At 41.1% G+C, this 25,674-nt stretch overlaps 1 protein-coding gene across 14 annotated transcripts in view; it reads left to right on the forward strand.

The window, feature by feature from the left end:
* Positions 1-19,974, forward strand: part of rims1b (regulating synaptic membrane exocytosis 1b) — a 71,526-nt gene extending 51,552 nt beyond the window's left edge. For 4 of the 14 annotated variants that reach the window (XM_027285777.1, XM_027285813.1, XM_027285868.1 and 1 more), the window contains 16 exons: positions 178-294; positions 783-845; positions 3,593-3,712; positions 4,421-4,510; positions 5,503-5,580; positions 6,088-6,153; positions 6,747-6,860; positions 7,328-7,431; positions 8,148-8,251; positions 8,387-8,547; positions 12,241-12,455; positions 15,571-15,715; positions 16,442-16,554; positions 17,800-17,901; positions 18,166-18,305; positions 18,424-19,974. In XM_027285777.1, the coding sequence (XP_027141578.1) occupies positions 178-294; positions 783-845; positions 3,593-3,712; positions 4,421-4,510; positions 5,503-5,580; positions 6,088-6,153; positions 6,747-6,860; positions 7,328-7,431; positions 8,148-8,251; positions 8,387-8,547; positions 12,241-12,455; positions 15,571-15,715; positions 16,442-16,554; positions 17,800-17,901; positions 18,166-18,305; positions 18,424-18,642 (1,951 nt within the window). In that variant the 3' untranslated portion in view covers positions 18,643-19,974. The remainder of the gene's footprint in view (positions 1-177; positions 295-782; positions 846-3,592; positions 3,713-4,420; positions 4,511-5,502; positions 5,581-6,087; positions 6,154-6,746; positions 6,861-7,327; positions 7,432-8,147; positions 8,252-8,386; positions 8,548-12,240; positions 12,456-15,570; positions 15,716-16,441; positions 16,555-17,799; positions 17,902-18,165; positions 18,306-18,423) is intronic. The other 10 variants (XM_027285947.1, XM_027285927.1, XM_027285966.1 and 7 more) reach the window with 10 other exon arrangements.
* The last annotated feature ends 5,700 nt before the right edge of the window (positions 19,975-25,674 follow it).

Consider the following 25,674-nt stretch of genomic DNA (forward strand, 5'->3'; position numbering starts at 1 on the left):
ACGTTCAAATTAGAGTTTGAACAAGATTAGCTCTGCCTTTCATTTGCTTTTCAAATCAAACCGTATTGTATTAATATTGTGTCAGCTCAGACCAAAGGTAAACGTGCACATATTGAATGATTCATATTTAAAAAAAACAAAAAACATAAATTTATTGGATGTCTCTGATTTCTTAAGGAGCCTGGATGAGATCCACCAGAACCGCCACCACTCCCACTCCCCGTCCCGCTACCATGACCCCCACTTGGAGCACCAACGCTCCGGTGACTCGGACTACGAGTACTCTGAGGACAGGTAACCCGTTGTTAGGATCTGTGGGGACTGTCATGGGTGTTGGGTTATGTCAACTAAAATCACGTATATAATATACATCATATATAATAATAAATAAATAAAAAAAGAATCTAATTAATTCATGCACACACATTGGATGAGTGGATTATACAGAAATGATTTGGCAGCAGCTCTGGTCATCATCAGGTCCAAACTCAATTTATATTAACTGATATTTTATGAAGGTTGAATCTTGTTTTGGTTAATCAGTGTGTGTAATGTGATAATACTAAACTAATATCTACTAATACGACTAACAGTGTGGAACATACTAAGTTTGTTGTATCATTCTGTACTGCTGAACGCAGACTTAACTGAAATCTCAGAATTATGATTTCCTGGTTTCTCTCATTCATAAATTCACTTTGCCTGTCTGAGTTGCCATCCTCTTCTGTTGTGTTTTCTCGGGTTGTTTGACATTTGTTCACCCATCGTCATGGCAATGACAGTGAGGTCCTGGAGATGCACAGGTCTATCCGGGGCGGGAGTGCCGAGTGCCTGCACACAAACAGGTAAAAATAATAACAATTAAAAAAAAAGACAACAACCGCCATTCAGCTTTATTTTAATAAAATATGTCATCTTATCATCATTTCCATCCTCACTATACTTTAACAACTCCACCTTAACACACTTATTGTTGATATTTTTATAGAAACAGAGTGTGTTGATTATCTTGAATGGACTGTAGATATCGTAGTGTGTGTGTCTGCTTCTTTGCAACTGCATGAACACAAAATTATCACACCAGGATCAAGTAGTTGTAGCACACTCATACATTCATATCTGACTATCTATTGCCGAAACACACACATACACACCACACTGATCACTGTGTGAGGGGATTAGAGACGTGGCTGACCTCAAAGAAGGCAAAGCTCTTTTGATTAATATCTTTCTTTTTTTTATGTGTTCACTCACAGCAGCCCACTTTTGTTTGTTCTTGTCTTGCTTTACGTGCATGATCTCCACTCATACAACCAGGGGCATAGGTAGATACAGCAACACACTCCCCCCTAAAATGCCCCTCTTAGTAAACGGTATCCATAAAGACATTTACAGGTAAGAGTTCAGCGTGAAAGGCAGTCTTGCTTACCCCCTCTGTGCCTGTCCAGCTTTCCTGTTTGTGGAGTTGGTGGGTCTTTTGGTCGTGGCAGTGTTCTGGCAATGCAATAAATGTCTCCCAGACTGCTGTGCTGCTTGTGCTTGCTTTGGTTGGAGTGTGTGCCAAGTTGCTTTGTCATGGTGCCGCTTTAGCTAACCAAATTCTGTGTGTTTCTCTGTTTCCTTTGTATTACGCGACCCTTTAAAAGACCATGCTGGTGCTGCGTGTTGTCTGTGCTGTACTGCAACTACTAATAACATGTAATTTACATCACTTCTGACCATTTTCCAAATCATATCAGATGTTTGAAGACTGATTTTCCACCTTGTAGGTAGCAGTTGAGAACAGGAAGTCATCGAGGTCAAGGGAGGTGAAAATAATTGTTTCTTTTTCATCGTTCGCTGAATCTCTACATTGAGTGACCTTGAACACAACAAGGAAACATTACTGAAACACACAAATCACTGCTGCTTTCAGCTGCAGCTGGTTACTAGTCAGGCTAGTGGCATGGCTCTACGTAGACCAACCAACTCGGTCAGTTTGTCTACCGTTTGGACCAAACTGGATGGTTTCCATGAACTTTTGTACAGACATTCCTAATTCATACCGACTTTCCCTCCAACGTGAGGTTGACATTCCTGGTATTTATCAAGGTCTCAATATTTCACTCGTACAACTTTGGTGTGGACCAAATATCAACTGCCTCAACTGTACCCGAATTAGCACCCTAGCATGCTGGTGATGGTGAACATAATAAACTTAGTAGTAAACCCACAAAACATTAGCATAATTATTATTATTAATTATTGTCATTGTTAGCGTTTAGCTCAAAGCACCATTCTGTGTATGTACAGCCTCAAAGAGCTGCTAGCATGGCTGTACATTCCACCAATTTTAAACTTTACTTTCAAGTAAGTAAAGTAAAATGTTTCCTTTGTCTCATCTAAGAAAGTAACCTCAAGTGATGTCATCTGGGTCATCTTGGTTTGGACTTGAAGACAACTAATTATTTACGTACTGTATATTAAAAACAGAAAGCCTGGGTTACAAACTAGAGGCATGGAGTTTGGAAAACAAGGGCATTTACAAGCATAATAATTAGCATTCTGGGAAATGTAGCCATTCTTGGGTTTAGGGAGTTTGACCCATTATAGAGACTAAAGTTTAAGATATCTCAGCCTCTAGTGCACCTATTTTAATGATTCCTTTTAAAGTGTGTCTCTTTCGGATGTCCTCAACTTTATGGAAATGGAGTAGGCCTACCTCATAGTAATGGCTGCCTGGAAATCAGTCTAAAACCTATTGAATGGTTTGGAAATGGTCGAAATAATTAAAGAAAGTATGAGTTGCAGTTATTGGGCTAAAACATGCAAATCCACCAGTACTGTCCTTTAATGTATTAATCAGCTGTTGATCCCCGTATCATAATTTCTACCAGATCACATCGGTGCATATTTATATGCAGAATACTCTTTCTTTCTCTTTTTCTCTCCCTCTGAACCAGCATTAAAAACACATAATCATCAGTCATATTTACTGTAATGCCTCACTCCTGGCCACATAACCTCCGGACATACGGACCTTCTGTATAAGCTATTTCCTCCATTTCTCTGTTCTGCTCTAATCCTTTCCATGCCACTCTCATACATTTCACATATCTATGCTAGCTTGGTTTTCTCACCACGTGCCGCCTTGATGGCTTTAGATCTGTAGATTGTCTTATATAATCAGCATTACATGTAATCTCCCCATATGTGTGTGTGGGGGTCAATCCACCAGAAGAGGCTAGAGGAACTATCTGAGCACTCTTACATAATGAATTCCTCACTCACAGACAGGATGCAGTTCATCTCATGTGTTCATTTAGTGATTTGCTGTGTGTGCTGGTGTTTCCCACCAGCATCATGGGAGCTGAGGAGGAAACCATATTTTATGTTGCACCATGTGTGATAATATATGATAATGTGAATGTTGCTTCTTTCTCTCATTCACAAGAAGCATGCTCAGTTTCATGCTCATGTTTTCTTGCCCTTTACTTTATTTCTGTATTTATTTCATATTTCTGTCAGTTGCATGTGTCATTTTGTTTTCCTTTGCCTTCCTTTGCATGCGGGTCTATCCCCAACCTCTCATGGGCGGGGCTCTGGTGTACAGCTCCACCCTCCCTGCATGCCTAAAGAGCAAGCCGCCCCACAGGCAAGAAAGGGGCAGCACCATGCCTCGTAGCATCCTAACACACCGTGTTCTCAGGTTCACTGATGAGGTCACTGTTAGGTAAGAAAGCGTCCCTCCCTTCACCCAGAACCTTTTCTTCCTCCCCTTTTTTCGGGTGACAACGTACAGCAGAGGCTTAAGCATGTACCGGCAGAGCATTAAAACAAACACTAAACGCCTAAGCCCTTTTTTGTCATCCATGTGAGGCATTTGGCCTGAAAACATTAAGTGCAATGTCATGCGATGACACAGGGCTAACCATCTGTTGGAAGTCACTGGTGTCACAGAGCAGCGTGACGTGACAGACATGCAGTGCAGAGTCAACGTGAACGCTGGCTGCTCCTCTCCTCTTCACTCATTCATCCCCCCTCACACATACACACTTACCAGCAATCCCCTCTCCCACTTAGACCTGGTTCCCATGGCAACTCACCAACCTTCCATCTGAGTGGTCTCTCACAGTGTATGGCCGCGAGGAATGACTGGCTATGATGAATGGAGATACAGCATCAGAGCCATTACATGTTACTGTACTGTCTGATGGCCTTCCTTATTCTTTCTTTGTCTCTCCCTCCTTCTCTCTATCTCCTTCCTGCCTCCTTCTTTTGTCTGCCTCCTACTCATCATCCCTTTTGTTCTCTCACCTTATTCACAACCTCTTCCTCCCAACACCTCTGCTCATATCCTCTGTCCTTGTACATGTCGCCTCCATCTCTATTCCTTTCTCTTCTTTGTGTCTCTCTCTGCTGCCATGTTGTGGCGGTGCAGTGACCTGCAGCCGTCGTTGGACAGAGTGAGGAGTGCCAGCACCACTTGTCTGAGACCAGACACCAACTTTCACTCCCCTGACAGAGAAAGGTATAAAAAGAAGATTTTGAATGCAGTTTATGAATCGAGTGACTTTAATTTGCACAAGATCCTGATATTTTATTTTCAAGATGAATATAGAAACTATGATCACAGACTGCTGTGTCTTCAGAGAGATCAAATCAGTTTTTTTTTTCACTGGACTGCATGATTGAATCATCCAACATTTTGGGTTTAGAAAGCTGCATGTCTTCACTCCAGTTCATGTCATGTGTCCCTTTCATACAAGAATGAATTTGCCATCACACACTTTCATAACCCCCCCCCAAAAAACATCTGTTTGAATTTGAGGAAACATCTTTAAGACAGAAAATAAGACTAATGTTCAACACAGAATACTTAGCAGAGGCAGTCTAAGTAATGTCAGGCTTACAGAGAGAGACAACACATTCGTCCCTGTAACGTAAGTGAGAAGATCGATGCCATTCTAATTTTGGCAAGTTAGCTTAGCTTAGCAGAAAGACTGCAAACAGAGGGAAAATGCTAGCCTGGCTCTGACAGGAGGTAACAGAAACCACAAATTATGGATTGTACATGTTGGTGTTTGTAATATTAAGAAGTACTGATTTTGTTACAAACAGACAGAACCCGATCCGCCTGTTTCCCCCTTTTTTCATTGGTTATGCTAAGCTAAGTTAACCAATTCATGGCTATTGATTATGTCATCTGACTCTCTGATTAAATGTATTTCCCAAAATGTCCAACTCCTCCTGGAAATCAATAAATAAGCGGCATTATCTAAGTTCAGCTTCAGTATATTTAGCACTTGTTCGTACAGGACGTACTTGTGCTCAGATTCCTAACATGGTTTGAAATGTGCAATACAGCAAGTCAGGGGAAATCTTTTTTCTTTTTTTTCTTACTGATGTTATACCATGAAATTGAAAGAGAATTCAGTTTCAAAGCCTTGACTGTCCCTTTACTCACTAACTTCTCCTGGTGTTCCTACCTCGGGATGCACCTCATCCTCATCCACCCTCTAGGTCCTCCAACTCTTTGCCCCGCAAGACTCCCCCAAGCCCCAGGATCTTAGTAGAACATGTGGCCACTGAGGAAGACAGGTATACCAGGCCTGCTCTCCTGCTGTCCCCCCCTCTTTAAACACCACGCTCTACAGCTCTGCTTGCCTGCTTGAAGCCTATCCTGTTAGCCTAGAGCTCATCCTGTAGATGATAGCGTGGCACAGATCTTGTGATCAGCACCGTTTCTTTCTCCTTACCCTGTAAATATTTGTGCAATCCCTCTTTTACTCTGCTGCACCTGCTCTTTATGCTGACCGCCTGTTTGAATTCCCCCACTCCTCTGGCTTTAAAAGTACTTTCTTTCTGTAACATTGTTGCTGGTGGAAAAAAAAAGTTTGTGGAATGTGCAATTCTTCAGCTACATTGCTTTCACAAGCCACAAAAACCAAACCAAAGTATCTGCTTGAACCTTTTTACATTATATCCAACACATCAGTCAGTATTCAGTTTTGCCATTGTGTGGGTCGTCATTCTCCATGTCGTCTCTCTCTCTCTCTCTCTCTCTCTCTCTCTCTCTCTCTCTGTGGTTGCTGTTTGCCGAAACAGGCAGTGTAGCAATTCATCAAGTCCAAACTGTCAAAGGGGCAGCAAAAAAAGCCTGGAGGGGGACAGGTAAGATCATCCATTCATTCACTCACTCACTCACTCACTCACTCACTCACTCACTCACTCACCTTATTTAATCTCTTCTCATTACTGTCACTTCTTCTCTCTCCTGTCTTGATGAATGATACCTGACCATCTGTGACTGGCTGTCAAAGCTGGGGTATTCTTTAAGCCCTGAATTCTATCTGAAAAGCTTCATTATAACACATTATAACAAGTAGAAACACATTAGCTTTACGTGGTATCAGAGTGAGTGTGAGTGTCTTCTCATCTAACTCTCTGCAACTATTGCTCTAACAGTACTATGACAGCAGAGTACGGTTTTACTTTAGATAAAATATATCAAGAAATGTATTTTTCTCAGCTGCCCTGAGGTTGAAGATATTTCCTTGTATTTTGCACCAGCTGCATTTTATTGATGACTGTTTGGGTTTAACCATAACACCTGGTGAACACTCCCAGCACCTTTTTTTCCTTGTGGACCACTGCACAGTCTAACTACATTACACACACACAGCCCTAGAATGAGCAACATGACTTATTGATTTTGTATTTAAGAGGGTTTTATATTTTCATTTCTTTTTATTTGCTGATGCCAGTCGTATCCAGCCCACCTCTATCCTGAGGGGCAGTAGGGGGCGAGGGGGTCCGCTGAGGCCCTTTGGCCAGACACCCCTGGCTGGGTCCTGCCCAAACTCACCACGGCTAGACAGGTGCATGCTACAGTCAGCACTACGCCTCTACTCCCTTGTGTGCTGACTTCCTCTATGTCACACTGAGTCTGGTAATACTGTATGCATAATGTAAATGTTGTGTCTCAAGAGGCCAAAATAATGTTATAGCTCATTTACAAGAGGTAAGAATTTATCTAGCTTAGTGGTTTCTGTAGTTTGTGTGCATCATCAGGGATGAGCTGTGGGTAGAAATATACTACCTCAACATTAAACAGGATATATAGTGTGCATACAGTCTGTAAACACACTCAGTGCTACTTCCTTTACTTCTCCTGCACCTTTACTAATGATCCTGATCCACTCCTCTCCTAATGTGACCTCTGACCTTTATTGTCACTTTATTGTCTCTGTGAATCACTTTTGGGCTTTTTCAAATTAGTGAAAAATACAGTTATAATACTTTTTTTAATCTCCTTTTCTGTCTCCTTTATGTTCCCGTCTGTCAGAGTGCACCCTCACGGCAGCCCCTCTCCAACGGGAACTCCCTCATCAGGTCGCAGGGGCAGGCAGCTGCCTCAGCTCCCTGCAAAAAGCAGCAGCATAGAGCAAGGTATGTTGCATACTAGGATGTGACTGTGAAGTCACGTGAGACACTGAAAATCACATTTAGTTCATCCTGGTAGAGACCTGAGACTGCCTCTCTGCACACATACCTTTCCCTGAGTACTGTCTGTCAGGCTGTGTTTCGCCCAAACAAGCTTCACCATCATATGAGGGTTAGGACGGCCTGTAGGCAGCCTGAAGTGATCTAGATGAGTGTATCATCTCTGTGCATGTAAAGGAGATGTAGTTAATAAACCTGGTGAAAGATGTATTTTAAAGTAGAATTTCATAGTTCTTTACTCATGTAATTGTGGCAAATGTGCCTCACAGTGTGTCCCTAAACTTTAGCTGACTTGGCTGTCAGATAGGTGTGCAGAGAATCTTAATGTGAAGTCAATCAGAGGTGTAGTTGTCAATATAACATCCATATCGCTATTTTTTCCTGTTTGGCAAACCCAAAATTTAGAAGCAAATTTGATTTGTTCCCAGGCTGATGCTGAACATTTCTGTCTGACCCTCCTAACATCCATCATGAGGGCACATATCAGTGCACATCATGCTCCATCTAGTGTCAGGAATCAGATCCTGCGCCCCCCCAAATTCTCGCTGTAGTCTCTCTAACTATGAACACATCAGTGTTTCTGACTTTTTTTTCTGCTTTATGTTTTCTTTGTGTTATCTGTGTCCTTTGTATCTCACTGTTTTTCCCGCTCCTTGTCTCAGCCCTTGCAGTAGAGGAGCGAGCCCGACAGGTGCAGATGAAAGTACATTCCTACCGGCCTTCAGCCTCCCACGACCCTGAGACGGACCTCAAGACCAAACGGGAGGTCAGCATCCATCTCCTCCTCCTCCTCCTTCTCCTGCACTTGATAAATTATATACATACATATACTGTATATACAGTACAACTATTTTTGAGCAAAATCATCATTTCTCTCCCCCTGCCTCATCTCTGTCTGTAGATGTACGCAGAACAGAGGCGTAGCAGTGACAACATGTCAGCCAGATCATCAGACAGCGATATGAGCGACGTGTCGGCCCTCTCCCGTGCCAGCAGTGCCTCCCGCCTCAGTAGCGCCAGTTACATGTCTATCCAATCAGAACGACCTGGAGGACGACTCAGGTCAGTCCTCATTGGCTGTTGGTCAAATGCTTAGTTTATATATGAAGGGTGCTGTGGATTTCAGTCCATTCTGTTTTAATTACAGTCATCCATCCACATCGAGTCAGCTGACTCTTTTTGGAATAAACCTAAATGTTACATTGTGTAATATCTGCATGCTAATCAGTGTGTGCCTTTCTCTTTTATTTCTGCATGCCATCTGCTGCATGTTTCTGTCCTTCTGCATGCTCTGTCCTCTCTGTCATCGCACACGCACAAACACACGGGTACATACAACGAATGGTGGAAACCCACTTGAACTTGAACTCAGATCCAAGTCATTAGAGGAGGAGGAGAAGAAGGAGAGGAGGATCTCATGGGGGGTGAATGGAGAGGAGGACAGGAGGAAGTCGGCAGGGAAGAGACGTTTCTCTGAGGAGTTGAAGCGCAGGAGACACACGGTAGCTGGAGACACGAGGGAGACCAGGTAAAGATCAGTGGATCCCAGAAGCTGACAAATCATTGGTGTACAACCAGGTCTGGATCCCCAAGATCGCATCCCTGAATGCCTGAACCTTATTGACCTCTTTAGGGAACGATTTTCTTTTTGCCTCCAAAGTCTGCTTGAACTTGTAGGTATACAGTGTCACCTATACAGGCTGGACACTCACTGACACAAAGTTAAACTTGAATCTTCCAGATGAACAATGTTGGCACTTTTTATTTTGAAGATGCAGTTAGTATATTCACATCTGGTTCAATAGAATTTAATCATATTTTGGACCCATGTTGTTCTTTTTCACACATCTAAAGCATCCTCAACATTATCCATTATCATATCATCTATACCCGTAGCATGTTCATGTAGCTTATAATTAAAGAGGCACGCCACAGATTTTAGTGACAAGTCATGATAAGTCATCCTCAGCCTGTGAAAATCCGTGACTCTTAAAGAGTTTTCTCAAGTCTGAGAAAACTGTGGTTGGCAGAACTTATCTGAAAGATACTTGACGTTAAGGAGGCATGGAGGAAGCTCTTATGAAAGGTACAGCTTTGCTGCATCATGGGAGATGTAGGATCCAGGGTTTTCAGAGTTTAAACCATACAAGGCTAAATTTTAAACATTTTTTTTTTGTCCATCTCTAAAAAATCCCCCTAATGGTGGTGAAACATTAAACAGCCGTTCAGAAAAATGAACTGTTAAAGATTTAATGATGCTGAAATTAACTTTAATCGCTTTTTATGAATAAAATGAATGAATATAAATTTACTATTTGCTTAAAATAATTTTCAGCTTGATCTTTTTGTTCAAAGAGAATCAATTTAGCAAATCTCAAGTCCTCCCACCTTTGTATTTTTTGAGGAATGTATTAAAAAATATACAGTATATAAATGTAAATATACTAAATGATAAATGTACATTTAAGAAACACAAAAAATATATATCATATAAAATATAATAATTTAAAACACACACACACACACACACACACACACATATCCCTGGCCGACCAGTAGCAGTGTGCTGACAGGGACAAACGACCCTATCCCAGTGGTCCTCAGTGGGCCAGGTGGTGATGTAGTGCAGCTTATTAGCTGGCTAATGTATTGAGGTCTGGGAGGAGGAGACGGGGCCCCGTTCTTTATGGCCTTACTACAGATCAATCCAAATAGAGTGTTATAAAAGCTCAGCCCCACAGCCTTTGACACACTTTCTAGAGTCAGAGGTGACGGAGAGACAGAGAGAGCGTGATACACGCAGCGGGTCCCCAAACACCATGGAAACATGGAAAATTTATATAGACACTCAGACATGCAGTTCCAAATATTATACTCATAAATTGTTACACACGTGTGTATGTTTCATTTCAAACATGCTGCTTCAGTTTACAGGGTGTTAAGAAACCATTTCTTTATGGACCTGGTTTGTGCACAGTGTCATTGTCATGCTGGAACAGGACATGGCCAGCAGACGATTGTTTCAAATGTCACAGTACGGTGTAGCATTTCTCTTAATTGGAATTTTTCGGAAAAGGGTGTAGCCCAAACCACAAAAATCAGCTCCAAATCAAAAATATGTGGGTGGAGGTGTCCACATATTTCTAGTCATATAGTGAACACTTGGGCTGAAGGTCACAGAGGCTGATGGTACAGTCAGTAATCCGTTTTTAGGCCGAGGTGAGCATGTGTTCTAACACTATGATCAAACAAACGTAAAAACACAAAGTCTGAATTTAAATGAGCAGACAAAGGAGTCAGCAGCCATTTATTAAAACTGGTCAGTCTGTAATGTAGCTTATCTATTATTCAGATAAAAGGTCAGTTTTTAGAGAGACATGGTATGAATTAGTAATCTAGAGATGTACAAGGCTGTCTGGCCTCAGGTCAGTTTTCACTCAGAGTGGAATATCAATATCGGTATTCAGTGGATCCCCTCACATCTGCTTCAGGCCAGTTTGATGATCGGGTTATAGAAGTGACTGAATGAATACAGAGGAATGGAAACAGAGGCTTCTTTGACACATCAAACCCTCCTTATGTCTTCTTGTGCTACCTTTCCCTCTGCTTGATTTTCCTAAATGTTTAATATTCTGATTCTCATCAATTTCAAATATTTTGCTGCTAATCTTCAAATTTCTTTTCATTTCATTTTATTTGTTTGCATATACTTTGTATCATTTGTTGTTGGCTGGAAATTTGTGTGTTTCAAAAAGTTGACCTTTCAACAAAAAAAAAACAGTAAAAGATACATTTTGCATTTTCATAAAAAAAAAAAAGACACAATAACACAGTTTCAACAGTTACAGTCAATCCAAAAAAACAGACAAATCACAAGATTTTCAGCCAATAACAACAAATACAATATAATATTTCTGTTATATTTTGCCCTTGTTTCTTGTGTTTATGTTTGTGCGATCCCCTCTGCATGTCTCAGATCCCTCCTTGCATGCATCCTGTGCTGTGACTGCCAGGACCCCCTCCATCCTCCAGACCCGGACCCTCCCCTCCCATCCTCTCCTTCTGCTGCACGTCCTTCCCTAACCCCCCTACAGGGGGTAGTGGAGAGGCCTCAAACCACCCTCCCTCTTCCCAGTCATTCCCTGGCCCCTCTGGGCCACTGGACTGTGGCTGTCAGGGGCCCACTGGGAGTGGAGGCTATGGGGGATAGGGGCAGCGTAGCTGGGCTCTCCTGCAGCACTCTGACCCCCTCTGAGGGGATGGACATGCGGCAGCTGCTCAGAACTCCAAGGAGGCAGCACAGAGTTCTGGGCAGCTTCTGCTCACGTGTAGCAGCTCGTTTGAGAAGAATGAACTCGAATACATGATGTGACTGTCAGCTTTGGACACTTTGGACTACAAGAACATTTTAATTTACTTTAGTGTGATCTCTTTGAACCAGGACAGTCTCTTGAGATCTGAGATATGAAGGCACAAATATGTCAACAAAACATCAAACCACCAAACTCTAACTTTTATTTGGTATGATATCTGTCATCTTTCCAGATGTTTACTCATCATTCATTTGTCATTTGATTCACATAGTGTTCGATTAAACATGACTCTTAAACTCACAGTGTTATAATTACCACCATCCATCACTCCACGTTGTTTTTGCATTCTGCTAAGATGAAGGTACAGTACAGAGACCTCATGACATCCCCTCTCCATCACACCACATCGCGGTGTCACTCACCGTCTTCTCTCTGTCTCCAGTCGTCATTTGCGATCGGTAGGTCGCAGCATGCTCAAGAGCTCCAGCGTGAGCGGAGAAATCTACACCCAGGAGCGCACCGACGGCAGCCAATCAGACACAGCACTGGGCACAGTGGGTGGCGGCAGCAAGAAGAGACGCTCCAGCCTCAGTGCGCGGGTGGTGGCCATCGTTGGCAACCGTCGCAGCCGCAGCACTTCTCAGATCATTGACCCTGGTAAGTTGCCATGGCAACCCTAAAATGTTCAGTGGTGACTGTACGTGCCACTGGTTTGTGTGAATGTGTCAAATTTCCTCCAAAGGATATGATGGATACTAGAAATATTATTATGCAAAATTTGGATTGGAAAGTTCATGATACTGCAGTGATGTCAGGGCTGTAGAGTCTCTGCTTTGACCTCTGCTCGACCCAGCCATACACAGCAGGAGCATCAAACTACTGAGCAGACTACATGAGCCAGATCCGGTCACAAAACAAGTTCTTTAGTTCCCACTTCACTTGTTTAGAGGCCCACAAACTAGTTTTATCTGTTTTACTTTAATTTTCTTTTAGCAAGGCTGAAACAAAGTTACAGATGTAGCCAGCTAGAACTGCCAGCTGATTCTCGTCCATGCTGATCTAAGGGCTTGTATTGTACCACAAACACTGATAAAACAGGGTTCCAGACACTAGCTGCTGATTGGTTAAACCTTGTCGACATCTGTACACAGTGTTGCTCTTGCAAGAACTGATTTAGTGTGTTTCTATCATTGTTGTGGAGGAGAGACACAACAGTACAGCTGTAGCAGAAAGAGCGTCTGGTCTTGACATGTGTCAAGCGTCACAGTGGTCATTTTTCAAAATAAAACTAAACTAAAATGTCAGACTCTGATAATCAATAAAATAATAAAATATTTGTGGGCTGGTAGCAAATGACCCACAGTGGTTGGGGACTGCTGCAACAGTAAACATCATTTGACACTGGAACATAAAGGTGTGCATGTACTGTATGGGATGATGGATATTAACTTCCATCTTTGTTGACTTCCAGGTTCACCTCTCAGTTTATTATCAATTTACAGTTTTCTGCTGTGAAATTAAATTTAACCAAAGCTTTATCCTAACCTTCACCAATCAAACACATACTTAAATAGCCTTTCGCTAAATGTTGTGTTCAGGTAATGCACTTTTTTCTCACGGAGGGGTCATCAGGGTTATCTCAGTTTTGGAGACTACAAATTTATTACAGATAACCGTCTGCGTTACTAGTGGACTACATGGAGTTCAAAAGGCGTGGGTGTTTACCCGGCTTATTAAAGATATTATCATGTTGCATGATGGGAGGTGTGGGAGGCGATGTTTTTAGAGCTTGACCCATAAACTAAACTGACTAAAAGTCAGAAGATCTCTGCTTCTCTTTGCTAGTCTCCCAACATGTAAAGGCAAAACTAAATCACTGGAGTTTCCCCTTTAAGAATACATTTCAGTGTGGCAACCAGAGCAGAGATTGCATATCCACAAGAAAATACAGGTAGAAAAACATTTTTGGTTCCCTCCCCATGTAGCAACATTGTATTTTATAGCAGTGTTATGATGAGAACTGTTATTGTAACTTTCCACAGAGCTTTTCTTTTAGTCTGCCTGGATTACCACTCTCCAAAACACAAAAGGCCAACATTAACACCGTGTTACAAACCCAAAATCATTTCCTGGCTTAGATTCTGCACAGATTTTGCAAAATTATGAGACTCTTTCACATGTAGACAAAGATTTGTCCTGAGAAATGGACTCTACCGAAGCGCCACAAATTATAAGTGCTCTTTTGTTCTGTAAAGGGCAAACCTCTGCTGCATCACTACTCCACACTACACAAATTATATGTTTCAGGCCGGCTAAAAAGCCCCTCACAGCTCAGCTCCCAGTCACACTTTTACCACAGGTGGGGGGGCATAAGACTCAAGATGAAAGCCAAAACGCTGCCCCCCCCCCCCCTGAAGTGGACATAAAAAGCTATTAGAGAACACCAGGCCTAAGGGGGTCTCTCGCTCTCTCTGCCTGAATAGAGGGGAGAGACAGGGAGTTGAGGTAGTGCAGAGAATTTTAAAAATCCTTCCCATTCATGATGGAGAGTAAAAGCAGGTAAGAAGGCTTATGTTTGAGTTTTTACATTTTAGTGTGATAATAATTTATGATTGGTTCTAAATGTCTGTGACCACCTCACCTGCTGGATGTCTCCTATAATATCTCCTATCCAAACAATGATGGTGGGCTCAGGATTGTAGCTACATTTTTCTCTTTGCACTGTACGTGCCATATTGCGAGTCAATGGGATGGATACATGGATGGATCTCCCCACATGGTGCACAGCGTTGTTTGGTTTGTTTTTCTGCCCAACAATTTCCTGTTTACTACTGATTACTAGATTCGGAAGGACATGGGTGGGACTTTGGCCATGCTTCAGACAGAGACATCACAGAGTATTTAACTGGATTTATGGGCTATCTTGAGATGTTCTACTTTCTCTTCCACTATCAAAAAGTCTTTATCCCATTGACAAATGGCCTCTGGAAATTGGTCCGTTTCTCTCCTAACCACAGCATAGCTTCAAAAATAGTTTTCTTAATTTTGTAATACTTTGAGATTTTTTGTGATCTATGAAAGAAACATTTTATGGGGCAGCAACAGTTTAAAGGAGCACTCCCATCAGTTTGAGTCAGCACATCTTTGGATTTGAGGCTATAAATTCATAACCAAAAGCCTGAGTTACAATCTAGGGGTATGAAGTTTGTGGGTATTTACCAGGCAGGGAGTGTCTAACAAAAGAAGCTTTTGAGCTTAATCATGGGAAATGTAGCATCCGGCCTCACCCATACCAATGACTAATGACTGATGTTTCCAAAACACAACAAGGCTTAAAGGAAATGGTTCTCTTAATGCTCTGTGAAAGCATGAAACTTTTACTTTTAGTGAAGTGAAACATTTAGTCCTGGGAAAAGTTCAACATTTTGGGACATACTCATACCACTCGCTTGTGTGTGCAGTGATTATGAAGCTGCCACGAGCAGTCGGTTAACTTAGTTTAGCACAATCACCAGAAATACAGGAAATTGCTGTAATATTGTCGTTCATTTCTCAGACTATTTCTTGGTAGGAATAAGAAATAGTGTCAACTCATAGGGGTAAAGTAGCTGCTGTTGAGCTTCACCTCTATCTCAGTTAGCAGATCACTTTTTTCTTTGAATGAGAAATAAAATGTCGTCCTTTTCAAGAATTCTGTGCTTTTAGAGAACTGAAACAGCACGATACAGAAAGAGTACCAAAGCACATCTTTCATCTCTCTTCTTTCTTCCAGAGGGAAAGAGTAAGAAGGAGAAGGGTGCACCTATCCAAAGGAGCACGGAGACCGGCATGGCGGTAGAGCTGACCAGGAACATGAGCCGACAGCCCAGCAGAGAGTCCAACAATGGCAGCATGAACAGCTACAACTCTGAGGGGAAGTCAGTAAAGCACACACTTCCTGTTCTCATTACCACCAACCATCCACACACTCTCCTCCTCCTCTATCCTTTGTTTCTCTCTTCAAGTAGAATGCAATATAATTTTATTTCTGTCTGTCTACACTTCCATCTGCGTTTTCAGGCTGTAGTGTTTCTATATTTCCTTTTTCGTCTGTTTCAAATGCCAAATGTTGCACAGCTGAAGCTGCTGTAGCTTGAAATTAACTCCTGTCCCACCAAACTGAAGCACCATTAATGAAAGGACGTGGATGTGACAGTAAAGTTTGTACGCCAACAAGTTCTGAGGGATTATATCCAGGCGTACGCTGAATGTATGTGTCAGCTGACCGACGGTAAACAGTGTAATATAATGAGCACACTGTAAAAAAAAAACAAATTTGGGCTCAGTGAGGCAATGATAAAACACAAACTTTGACTGAATCAAATTAAGGCCTGGTGTTTTCTCTGATAGATTATCTCGCTTGGGTAATTCTAGGCTGTTCTTTTATGCTGTAAATAATGACTGGCACCAAATGGGTTCTACTAAAGGCAGCGAAATGAAATAAGCTCTAAAGTCTTAAAGTATGCTGACTGTGTACAGACAGCACCAAGGGTAGTATAGGAGAGAGGTGACTGCCCATACCTACCTCTGTCTTCATGTTGATTTGGTTGAGTTATCGATCATGTTTGTTGTAATTTATTCATGTTACATGTTTTCTGTGATAGTTTGCTCTTCTCTGGAGTGAATCTGGGTGCTAGCAGTCAGTTCAGTGACTTCCTTGATGGCCTGGGACCAGCTCAGTTAGTGGGAAGGCAAACGCTGGCTACTCCTGCCATTGGTAAGACACTCTTGATAATTCTTCTTCTCCTTTAACTTCTGAAATCTCAATATCTTTAAATTTAGTTTTTCATAGTTTAAATATTTTCTTTGGTTTCTGTCTTCTGTCTTTTATTTTCAAAATCTTTTTTTAAAATCTATTTCTTTATTTTTTGAATGATTTTTGAATACATTTTTTATTATGTATTTATTTTTATTTTTAGATTTTAATATTGTAATTGTTTTCCATCTATTAGCTATACGTTTAGATAGTGTGGGGCTGGAGCCATTCCCAGCTAGTATTGGGAAAAATCAATAAGAAAAATCATTATTATTATTATTATTATTATTAGTAGTAGTAGCAGTAGTAGTAGTATTGTTATTATTATTAGTAGTAGTATGTATGTATGTGTGTATGTATGTATGTATTCAGTTCTCAGTTCTGTGTCCAGGGTATTTTTAGTTTAATAGTATATGTTGATTATTATTGACTTATTGACTTATTGATTATTGCGATGAACTTGCAGATCCCCACCAAATGAATACTCTACCATGTCTTGACCTCTTCTTCCAAGCATGTACATAATACTACATAAAAAAGCTAAAAATTCCATATCTAGTTCAGTGTTAGTTTTGTCTGCTCAGGGCTACTGTAGAAAAATGTCAGTTCAACATGGCAGACTCCGTGGAAGAGGACCCGCTCTCACTGTAGATATGAAGGGCTCATTTTAGGACAACAAAAGCACAATGATACTTATTTTCAGGTGAATATAAACTAGTGAAAACATACTCATGAATATTTTATTGCATTGCTGCAAATAAATACTCTTATACACTGGACCTACTTAGGATGAGATGAGCCTTTATTGACTCCTAGGAAGGAAATTCAGGTGAAGTAAAAACTAAATATTTGTAGTGAGAACATACTGTAGAGTTATATAATGTAATAATGGCTAGGAGACATGTTTGTTCATATGAACAAGCAGCAGCAGTATCTAGCATAATATAAGTATTAAGTATGAATAATATGCGATATTTACAAATAATTTTTTTTTTTTACATAATTTGTCCTTTACACCAGATGAAGCACTGAGCACTCTCATCAGGGTAACATACATTTTTCTGGGTTCACTACCACACCACATTTTTCCTGACTGCATGTTTATCTTTTAGCCGCCAGCACCTTTAGCCCTGCAGCACCCGATGTCATCGATCTCTTCCTGTTGCATTAAACCAATCATCTTTTCACTCCTCTGTGTCTCCCCAGGTGACATCCAGATCGGTATGATGGAGAAAAAGGGTCAGCTGGAGGTGGAAGTCATCAGAGCTCGAGGACTTGTGCAAAAGCCGGGATCCAAATCCCTCCCTGGTGAGAACCTGAACGACCTTGAGATTCCAAAGAGCAACTAATCCCTCCCTCCCTCTTAAGACATCAGTCATACACTCATCACATTATTATATGATATACACTCTACATGCAGAGATATCCAGCAGATACACCCCGCTGAAATTTTCTCTTTGCTTTTCCCTCCCGTAAAGACATAACACAGCTGTGAGATCTGATCTGGATTATAATGGCCAGCCGCTGTGTTCCTCTGTAATGGCTTTTTTATTGTTTTGTTTCTGCCTTCAGCTCCATATGTCAAGGTCTATCTGCTGAATAATGGAGCATACGTAGCCAAAAAGAAAACCAAGATTGCACGGAAAACACTTGACCCACTGTACCAGCAACCACTGCTATTCGAGGAAAGCCCACAGGGTAAAGTCTTACAGGTGAGCCTAAGATATATTTCTCTACATTGGAAAATGTTTTCCCAAATACTGATAAAATATGTTTTAGCAGTAGAAAGTAGACTGCTGTGTAATTTGACCAATCATGGTTTTCCCTCAGGTGATTGTATGGGGCGACTACGGCCGCATGGACCATAAGAGCTTCATGGGAGTTGCACAAATCCTATTGGAGGAATTGGACTTATCAAGCACAGTGATTGGTTGGTACAAGTTGTTCCCACCGTCCTCCTTGGTGGACCCGACACTTGCCTCCCTAACGCGGCGGGCTTCCCAGTCTTCACTCGACAGTTCCTCCGGACCGCCTGGGGTCCGATCCTAGTGGACCAACAGCTCTACGACCCGCTCGACAAGTAACAAACTCATGAAACGTACTGTAGAGAGAAATCAATATTTTAAAAAAAAGATGGCGGAAAATGTAGAACAACAACAATCATAAACAGTCACAACGAGAAAGCTTTGTTGAGATCTGACAATCACTTCTGTCGCGGTTAATTTTGTCTGTTGTAGGGAGCGCCACATTTCAGTGTTTCATATCCATTCAAAGAAAAATCTCATAGTTTTTCTCTGTGTATGCTGAAGACGCGAGGCTGCCGACAGACACCGAGCGATAACCCTCGAGACGGGAGGCGATAAAAGTGTCAGAGAATCAAATGAAGCAGGGTGGTTTTTAACTGAATCAATAATAGCAAAGAAATGTACGTAAGCATCGGAATGTATGGACTCGAGACAGAGGTTAATCACCCTCCACACCTGCAGGTGGCGCAGTCCTCTCTGTAGTGGCCTCCTCCAGAACCCCAACAGACTGCCGGCACTCCTGCCCACCCCAGAGGCAGGGTGTTCCCGCGTGGGTATTCAGTCTGGAAGCACAGGGCCTTCTTCTGGTGCCTAGACCTTGGAGCCGCATCACTGGTCCCTCTCTCTCTCTCTCTCTCGAAAATCCTCTTTTCTTTTTTTACCATGGCTGCTCTGAAGCCACACTGTTTTAGCGTGTTTGCTTTGTCGTTCATTTCTTTACCTTTGTTACTACTGGCACAAGATGTTTTTACAGTGCGTGAAATGCTCATGATAATGTTGTCAGTCTGGTGTGTGCATGGAGAGAAAAAAACAAAACACAAGAGATAAAAAAGGATATAAAAACTAATAAATGTCTGCAAGTGTTATGCTGGGGAGGGGGGGGGGCTTAGATTTTTACACTTGACAGTGAGATTAGCGTGCAGCGTTGTTTTCCTTGTTCCACCGCTGGCAGATGTCCAGGCCAGTCGTCTTTGTATAGATGTATATTAGGCCTCCCAGGAGGTTGACCAATAAATAAAATTTATGTCACTTTGAAATATCACAAGGGTATAACATCACTGTAAAAAAGAAAAAAAAGTAAATCTTTGTTCACCTACACAAGAACAAGATAGGACCGTCTAATTTTTTCACATTTTTTGGGGAGTGCATTCCCTCGCCCTGGCACGTTTCAGGTTTCTATCCAACCCTTAGTTTACATTCTTTTGAAATTTAAACACAAGCACAAGAGCTTGATTTTTTTACAACAAAAAGTTTAACTTTTTGAGAAAAACATGTAGTTAAAAAAAAAAAAGGCAAAAAAAGAAACAATCCCGTCACTGGTTTCCGTTCATTTCTTTGTCTAGATATTAGGAAACAAGACAAACAAACAGAAAAAGATGAATCGCTCACAGTTTCCCTTGTGCATCTCTGTGAATGTGAAAGTAACCAATCAGACTGATCTGTCAGGACACCAACACCAATGCTCATCCTCTGTTCGGCCCGCAGACTCCTCCCACCAGGAAAAAAGGCGGAGCCAGCATGACTTTGGAACCTGTTCCAAGCTGCATGCACATTTTTTGTAAAACGAAACAGATACAGAAAAAAAAGATACTGAACTAGATACGTGTGTTAGTTCCACATACTGTAGGGCCGCTTGTATGTTGCATGCAGTTGTACAGTTTGCTCGTACTTGAATATTAAAGAGATAAAACCAAGAAACCGAAGCCATTCCCATTACGCAAAGACATTTGAACTCAACTGCAGTCTATTCCACGTCCCTCAGTCCGGTGCTGAATGTCTCTCAAACTAAATCCCAAGATTACGTTGATGTCTTTCCTCGACCCTCTGGAAGATGTACTGTACTGCACAGTAGTACTGAGCAGACCTCACAGCCCCTCTTACTGTTACTCCACATCATAGTATACCTCCAAGGGGCTGAGATGATGTATGATGAATAAATATGTACAAATCAGATCACTTATATGGAAATATGAATTATGTTTTAACATAATGATTTCAGATATGCTAACACATGAACTGTTAAGTTATATACAGAATAAATGTAGATGCACAGAGAGTCATACACTGTAAATACAGCCATTCAATGGGTTTTCATTGGGTTCAGTGACATTTGCAAAGGGGCCAAGTCATAATAATGAGGAGCGCTTAGTACGTCATTAGGGACCATGCAGTGGGAAAACACAAGGCAATGGACAAACTGGCCGAGATTAAACTACAGGTGTACCACTACTCTAAAAGTCGTCATCTGAACACTTCTTTGTGCTTCAAACCCAAACGTCTGAACCCCGGCCATGTTCAGTCCCACTTCAGAAGAGTTGACTTTTCTTTTCATCGTCCGGTGAAGCTGGTTTTCTTTTATTTTGTTTGTTTTTTTCTTTGTCAGTATTAACAGGAAAAAAAAATGCTGATTGTTTACAACTTCTGTGTTCCACTGAAACAAAAAAACAAAAAAACAAAAAGAAAATTAGAAAAAAGTAAAGCATTCACTGCAACATTTCTTGTTTGTATAACAGATGTGGCTCAAATGATGTGTATGTTTTATATTTAAAAAAAAGAAAAAAGTTCATTTTTATTATTTACAAATAAAAAGAATGTGTGGAAGAAAAACTGCTGTCATTTCAGTGTCTCCCTCAAATCCCCAGGCTAAAATAATCATATTTTGTTTGTTTTATTTTTTTATATTTTTATTACTCTCGCAGACTGCGGTTACCTCTGACACAGTGTCAAAAAGGTCAAAGTGAAAAACGTATTTCAAGAGGGGATCTGCTGGCATGTTTGTGGGAAAGTTAATATTTTCCTTGCTCTTGTAAAAGTCCTCAGTACTGTACGTCTGAGCCGAGCAGCGCCATGTTAGGCCAAGAAGATGAATACAAAGTTGAATAAAGTGTGTCACTGGATAACTGAACATTTCACATGTAATGTCATTAAGGTCAGACACATGAATGAGACACTTTCCTCTTTTCATGGTAACACATTACTATGTGTCAGCAAACAGTAAAGTAAATGGTTGGTGCTAAAAACTTTAAATGAGCGCGCCAGAATTATATTAAATAACCAGAAAATTACTTAGTTGCTCCTTTGAGGTCTTACATTAAAGATAATTTGATATTTTGGGAGATAATCTTATTTGCTTTCCTGCCAAGAGTTAGATGTGAAGGGTGTTTAGGAGGTAAACAGCTGGGACACTGTTAGTTTAGCTTAGCATAAAGACCAGAAGCAGGGAGAAACAGATAGTGTGGCTCTATCCAAATGTAAAAGTACAGACATCTAAAGCTCACTAATCAACACATTAGATCTAGTTTATATAATCCATACAACAACAAAAAAAACACCCTCAAAATGTCGTGGTTTCCAATTCTTATACTAAGCTACGCTAATCATCGACTGGCTCCAGCTTAGTATTTAGTGTACAGATGTGAGAGTAGTATTGATTTTCTCATCTAACTTGGCAAGAGAGCTGTGTCTGCTATCTTTGAGGTCCGCGTTGGTTTGATATTTTAAACTCATTGGTTAGTTAAAGTTATGGATATGCATGTGTTGTACTGTAGTCACAGTACTTCAGTATTTACATTCTCTTGTTTGACTTGCTACATCTCAGAAGGAAAAATACTGTGTTTTTTTAATTTTTATTCCATGACATTTATGTAACAGCTAGTTACCAATCGTATTGCAATTTCTGGTGTTTAGCTATTATTTTACATTCATGGTTTCCTATAGATTATAGCTATCCAACACTACCGATGAGCATTTTGACTTTAGCATTACCTGAACCTGCTATCGCATCACAATACTGCTGACATGTTGATACATTAGTCCTCACACGTGGTGTAGATTTAAAGCTGCACTGATCAATATTTTTCATATTAACGATGGTCCAAATGACTGTTTGGTGTGAAAGCTGTTGCTCATGGTGACAAACCCCCAGAGAATCATCCAACTTTGCAGCTTCAATTAGCTTGATTTGACCTGAATTATGTGAAGGTTGAGTTTCCGGTCTCTTGCACTATTTAAAAACAGAACAAAAAAGATGAAGAAGACCTCAGAGTACTGAACCTTGACTTGCAAATGAGTAATTTTCTTCCATTCTTCCATCCATAAGTCTAACCTGTCAGTGAAGTTTAGATTAGATCTTTTATCACCAGTGTTTTTTTGTTGGCGTTTCCATTAGAAGAACTAAGTCTTTGATTTTGTCCTTGTGCCGTGTGGCAGTATTAGTGTTACTTATCTGTTATATTGATCATCCATCTCTTCCTTCTCATTTAAAGTGATACATCCTGTTTGTTGTCTCACTGGATCTCCATTTAGCAAGGACTGTGTTCCTGCACTTATCCTGCCAGTACTCTGCTAATTAGTCCTCCCTTAATCATTTTTTATCAATTACAGATGAAGCTGTGCCTCCATTCATAGCACTGCAAACTCTCCATGTAGGAAAGGAGAGTCTCATATAGCAGAGGTATATTTCTGGAGAGCTTAAGTTTTATTATGTAGTACTGTATTTGTTGATAAAAGCACATGACAGCCGCGTACTGCTAAGATAAAACACCATAACTCTCTGCCCCGGGTGCTGCGCCTCACTCAAGAGGAAGTTGAACCAATATGGCCTCATGTGTGACCTCACATATGATACAGTGCAGCCGAGGGCTTGGGAGATTTATGTTCCACATCCTCTTGTTAAATAAGCAGAGGGCCCCCGAAACAACATCTGCATGCAATCTTGACTAACCCTCCCACCAGCCTTGCCGAGTCACCGTGCCAGCCGGGCCCCCTGGTTCTCCCTCGTCGCAGCAGCAGAGGTCAAGACCTCCGTGTACAAAGCGTGGATACGGACCGTGGTGGAAAGGAGAACCGCAGATCATACGAGTCAGAGGTCAAGATAAAATTTCCACGCTGCTCCCAGGAAATAGATTAATCTATCTAATCAGGTCAAAGGTCACACATTGGTGGAGACAGAGAGCAAGAATGGAAGTGGAATGCAAACATTATAAAGTTCATTTTTAATATTATCCATTAAGATGACCTTTCCAACAAAAAAAAACAACAAAAACAAACAAAAACTTTGGGAAAGTGGACGTAATAATCTCAAGTCTTTCTGTTGACTTGAAAAAGACTGTTTACTCTGAGAGGAGTTCCACGTGAGGCTGTGTTTCTTCATTCTGATGTCTGTACTTGTTAAAGCTGCATGACAGCGTGCATGTGCTTGATGCAGGAAGCCGCCTCGTCATGTGACAAGATTAAATGATACAGTTTGTAAGCTCAGCACTGTTTTCCCTCAAGAGGAACAAGTGGAAATGTGTCATGCACAATTACATTTCATTTTAGCATTTTTTAAAAAGCCTTCTGATTCTTTTTTTTTAAGGTAGAAATACAACATCATGTATGAGAAGATGGGGAAAAGTAGAGCTTCCAGCACTTATGAATCTTTATCTATTAATCTCATAAGATTTGAATCACGTTTGTATGAGAAATCTTATTTTTACCCCACACTAAAAGACCTTTGTAGACCATAGGGTCTACTTTTATGTTGCCTTTAATTTCCAGTGTTTGTTGACACTGAGTTGCTAATTCAAGTGTATTCAAGTATATGTTTGAGCACTCAGGTCATAATTAATAGTGGTGTTGTACTGGACTGCATTATACTGAGTGGTATTCCTAATTACGCACTAATGAATGTAAATAGGAAGGACGAATAATTAGAAACACCTCTCACTATAATGTAGTCCAACAACACCACCTTAAACTATGAGCTCAGTAATATACATAGAGCTGAATTTACACATATCTCCAAAAATTGATATAATGAGCTTGATAACGATGGATCTCATGCAGAACTGTTCTATTGGATGCAATAGATCAGGGGTCTCCAAACTACGGCCCGCGGGCCACATCCGGCCCGCCTAAACAATTGGAGTGGCCCACTTAACGATCCAAAACAATCCCTCTAAACATGGCCTATTTTTCAAAATTGCATTTTCCTATTATAAAATATCCACACCTAATAAATAACCTTGGCATTCTAATTAGAATCTACCTTATTTACGAACTATTTAATGTACTAGCTAATTTTCATCCCCTCACACAATGGTATATTCCGACGTGGCTGGCGAATCGCAACGTAATGCAACTTTCACTTCCTCCCGCAACAAAATCGCAACAAAAATGTAAAAAGCACTGCAACTTTCACCGCAATTTTTTTGAAAACTTCATGCAACATCAGGCATTTTAGGCCGCAACTATTTCAAAAAAGGCCTGCGAAAGACTGATATCATTTCCGGTTATAGACTGACCCCGGCCCCCCATCACAGAAAGGCAAGTTGATGTGGCCCGCACGGAAAAAAGTTTGGGGACCCCTGCAATAGATTGTACAGGTGTGCCTTATAAAGGGGTCACTGAGTGTGTATGATGACACTGAGTGAAATATTCAAACCCAAGACAATTTGACAAAACAGTCCCAACTCTGCTACTACTTTTTGCAACCTTATCACACGATTTTCACTCGGCAGATTGAGTTTGTCATGGATCTGTTGATATGAACGCAACTGATCTGATCGAACACTTTGAGACTCCTCACATCAAGTCAGACTGGACACATCTGTGTATGTGGTTGATAGCACTGGAGTGCACCCTGAGTTGGCATTGTGTGACACTCCTACCACTGTCTTGGACGCTGTCCTGCCCAACCTCAGTGGGCGATTGGCTGACATAGGACGATCATCAGCTGATTAAGCTTACCTGGGCCTTGAACTAAGCTGGTCCCTGTGCTCAGTCACTCTCCCAATTTTCTACAAACTGGCATCATAGACCATTTTCACAGCAGCCATTTTGATATGAACCATGTTTTGTTGATGCTACACTGAATTTAAGCACTATTCAGGAGTTCAGATTAAAATCATAGAGGTGTTAAGTTGGTTTCTTTTGTGCAATTTCAGTGCATGTTTTAAAGGCAACATTTGTCCCCAATTAATTTAGATGCCAAAGCTTAGTAATTTAATTCCTGGTGCATGTAATTGGTGACAATGGCCATGTCTCATTTGGTAAGAGCCTTGTCAAACTGTTCCAA

This window comes from Larimichthys crocea, chromosome I (assembly GCF_000972845.2).
Source record: "Larimichthys crocea isolate SSNF chromosome I, L_crocea_2.0, whole genome shotgun sequence".
NCBI lineage: Eukaryota > Metazoa > Chordata > Actinopteri > Sciaenidae > Larimichthys > Larimichthys crocea.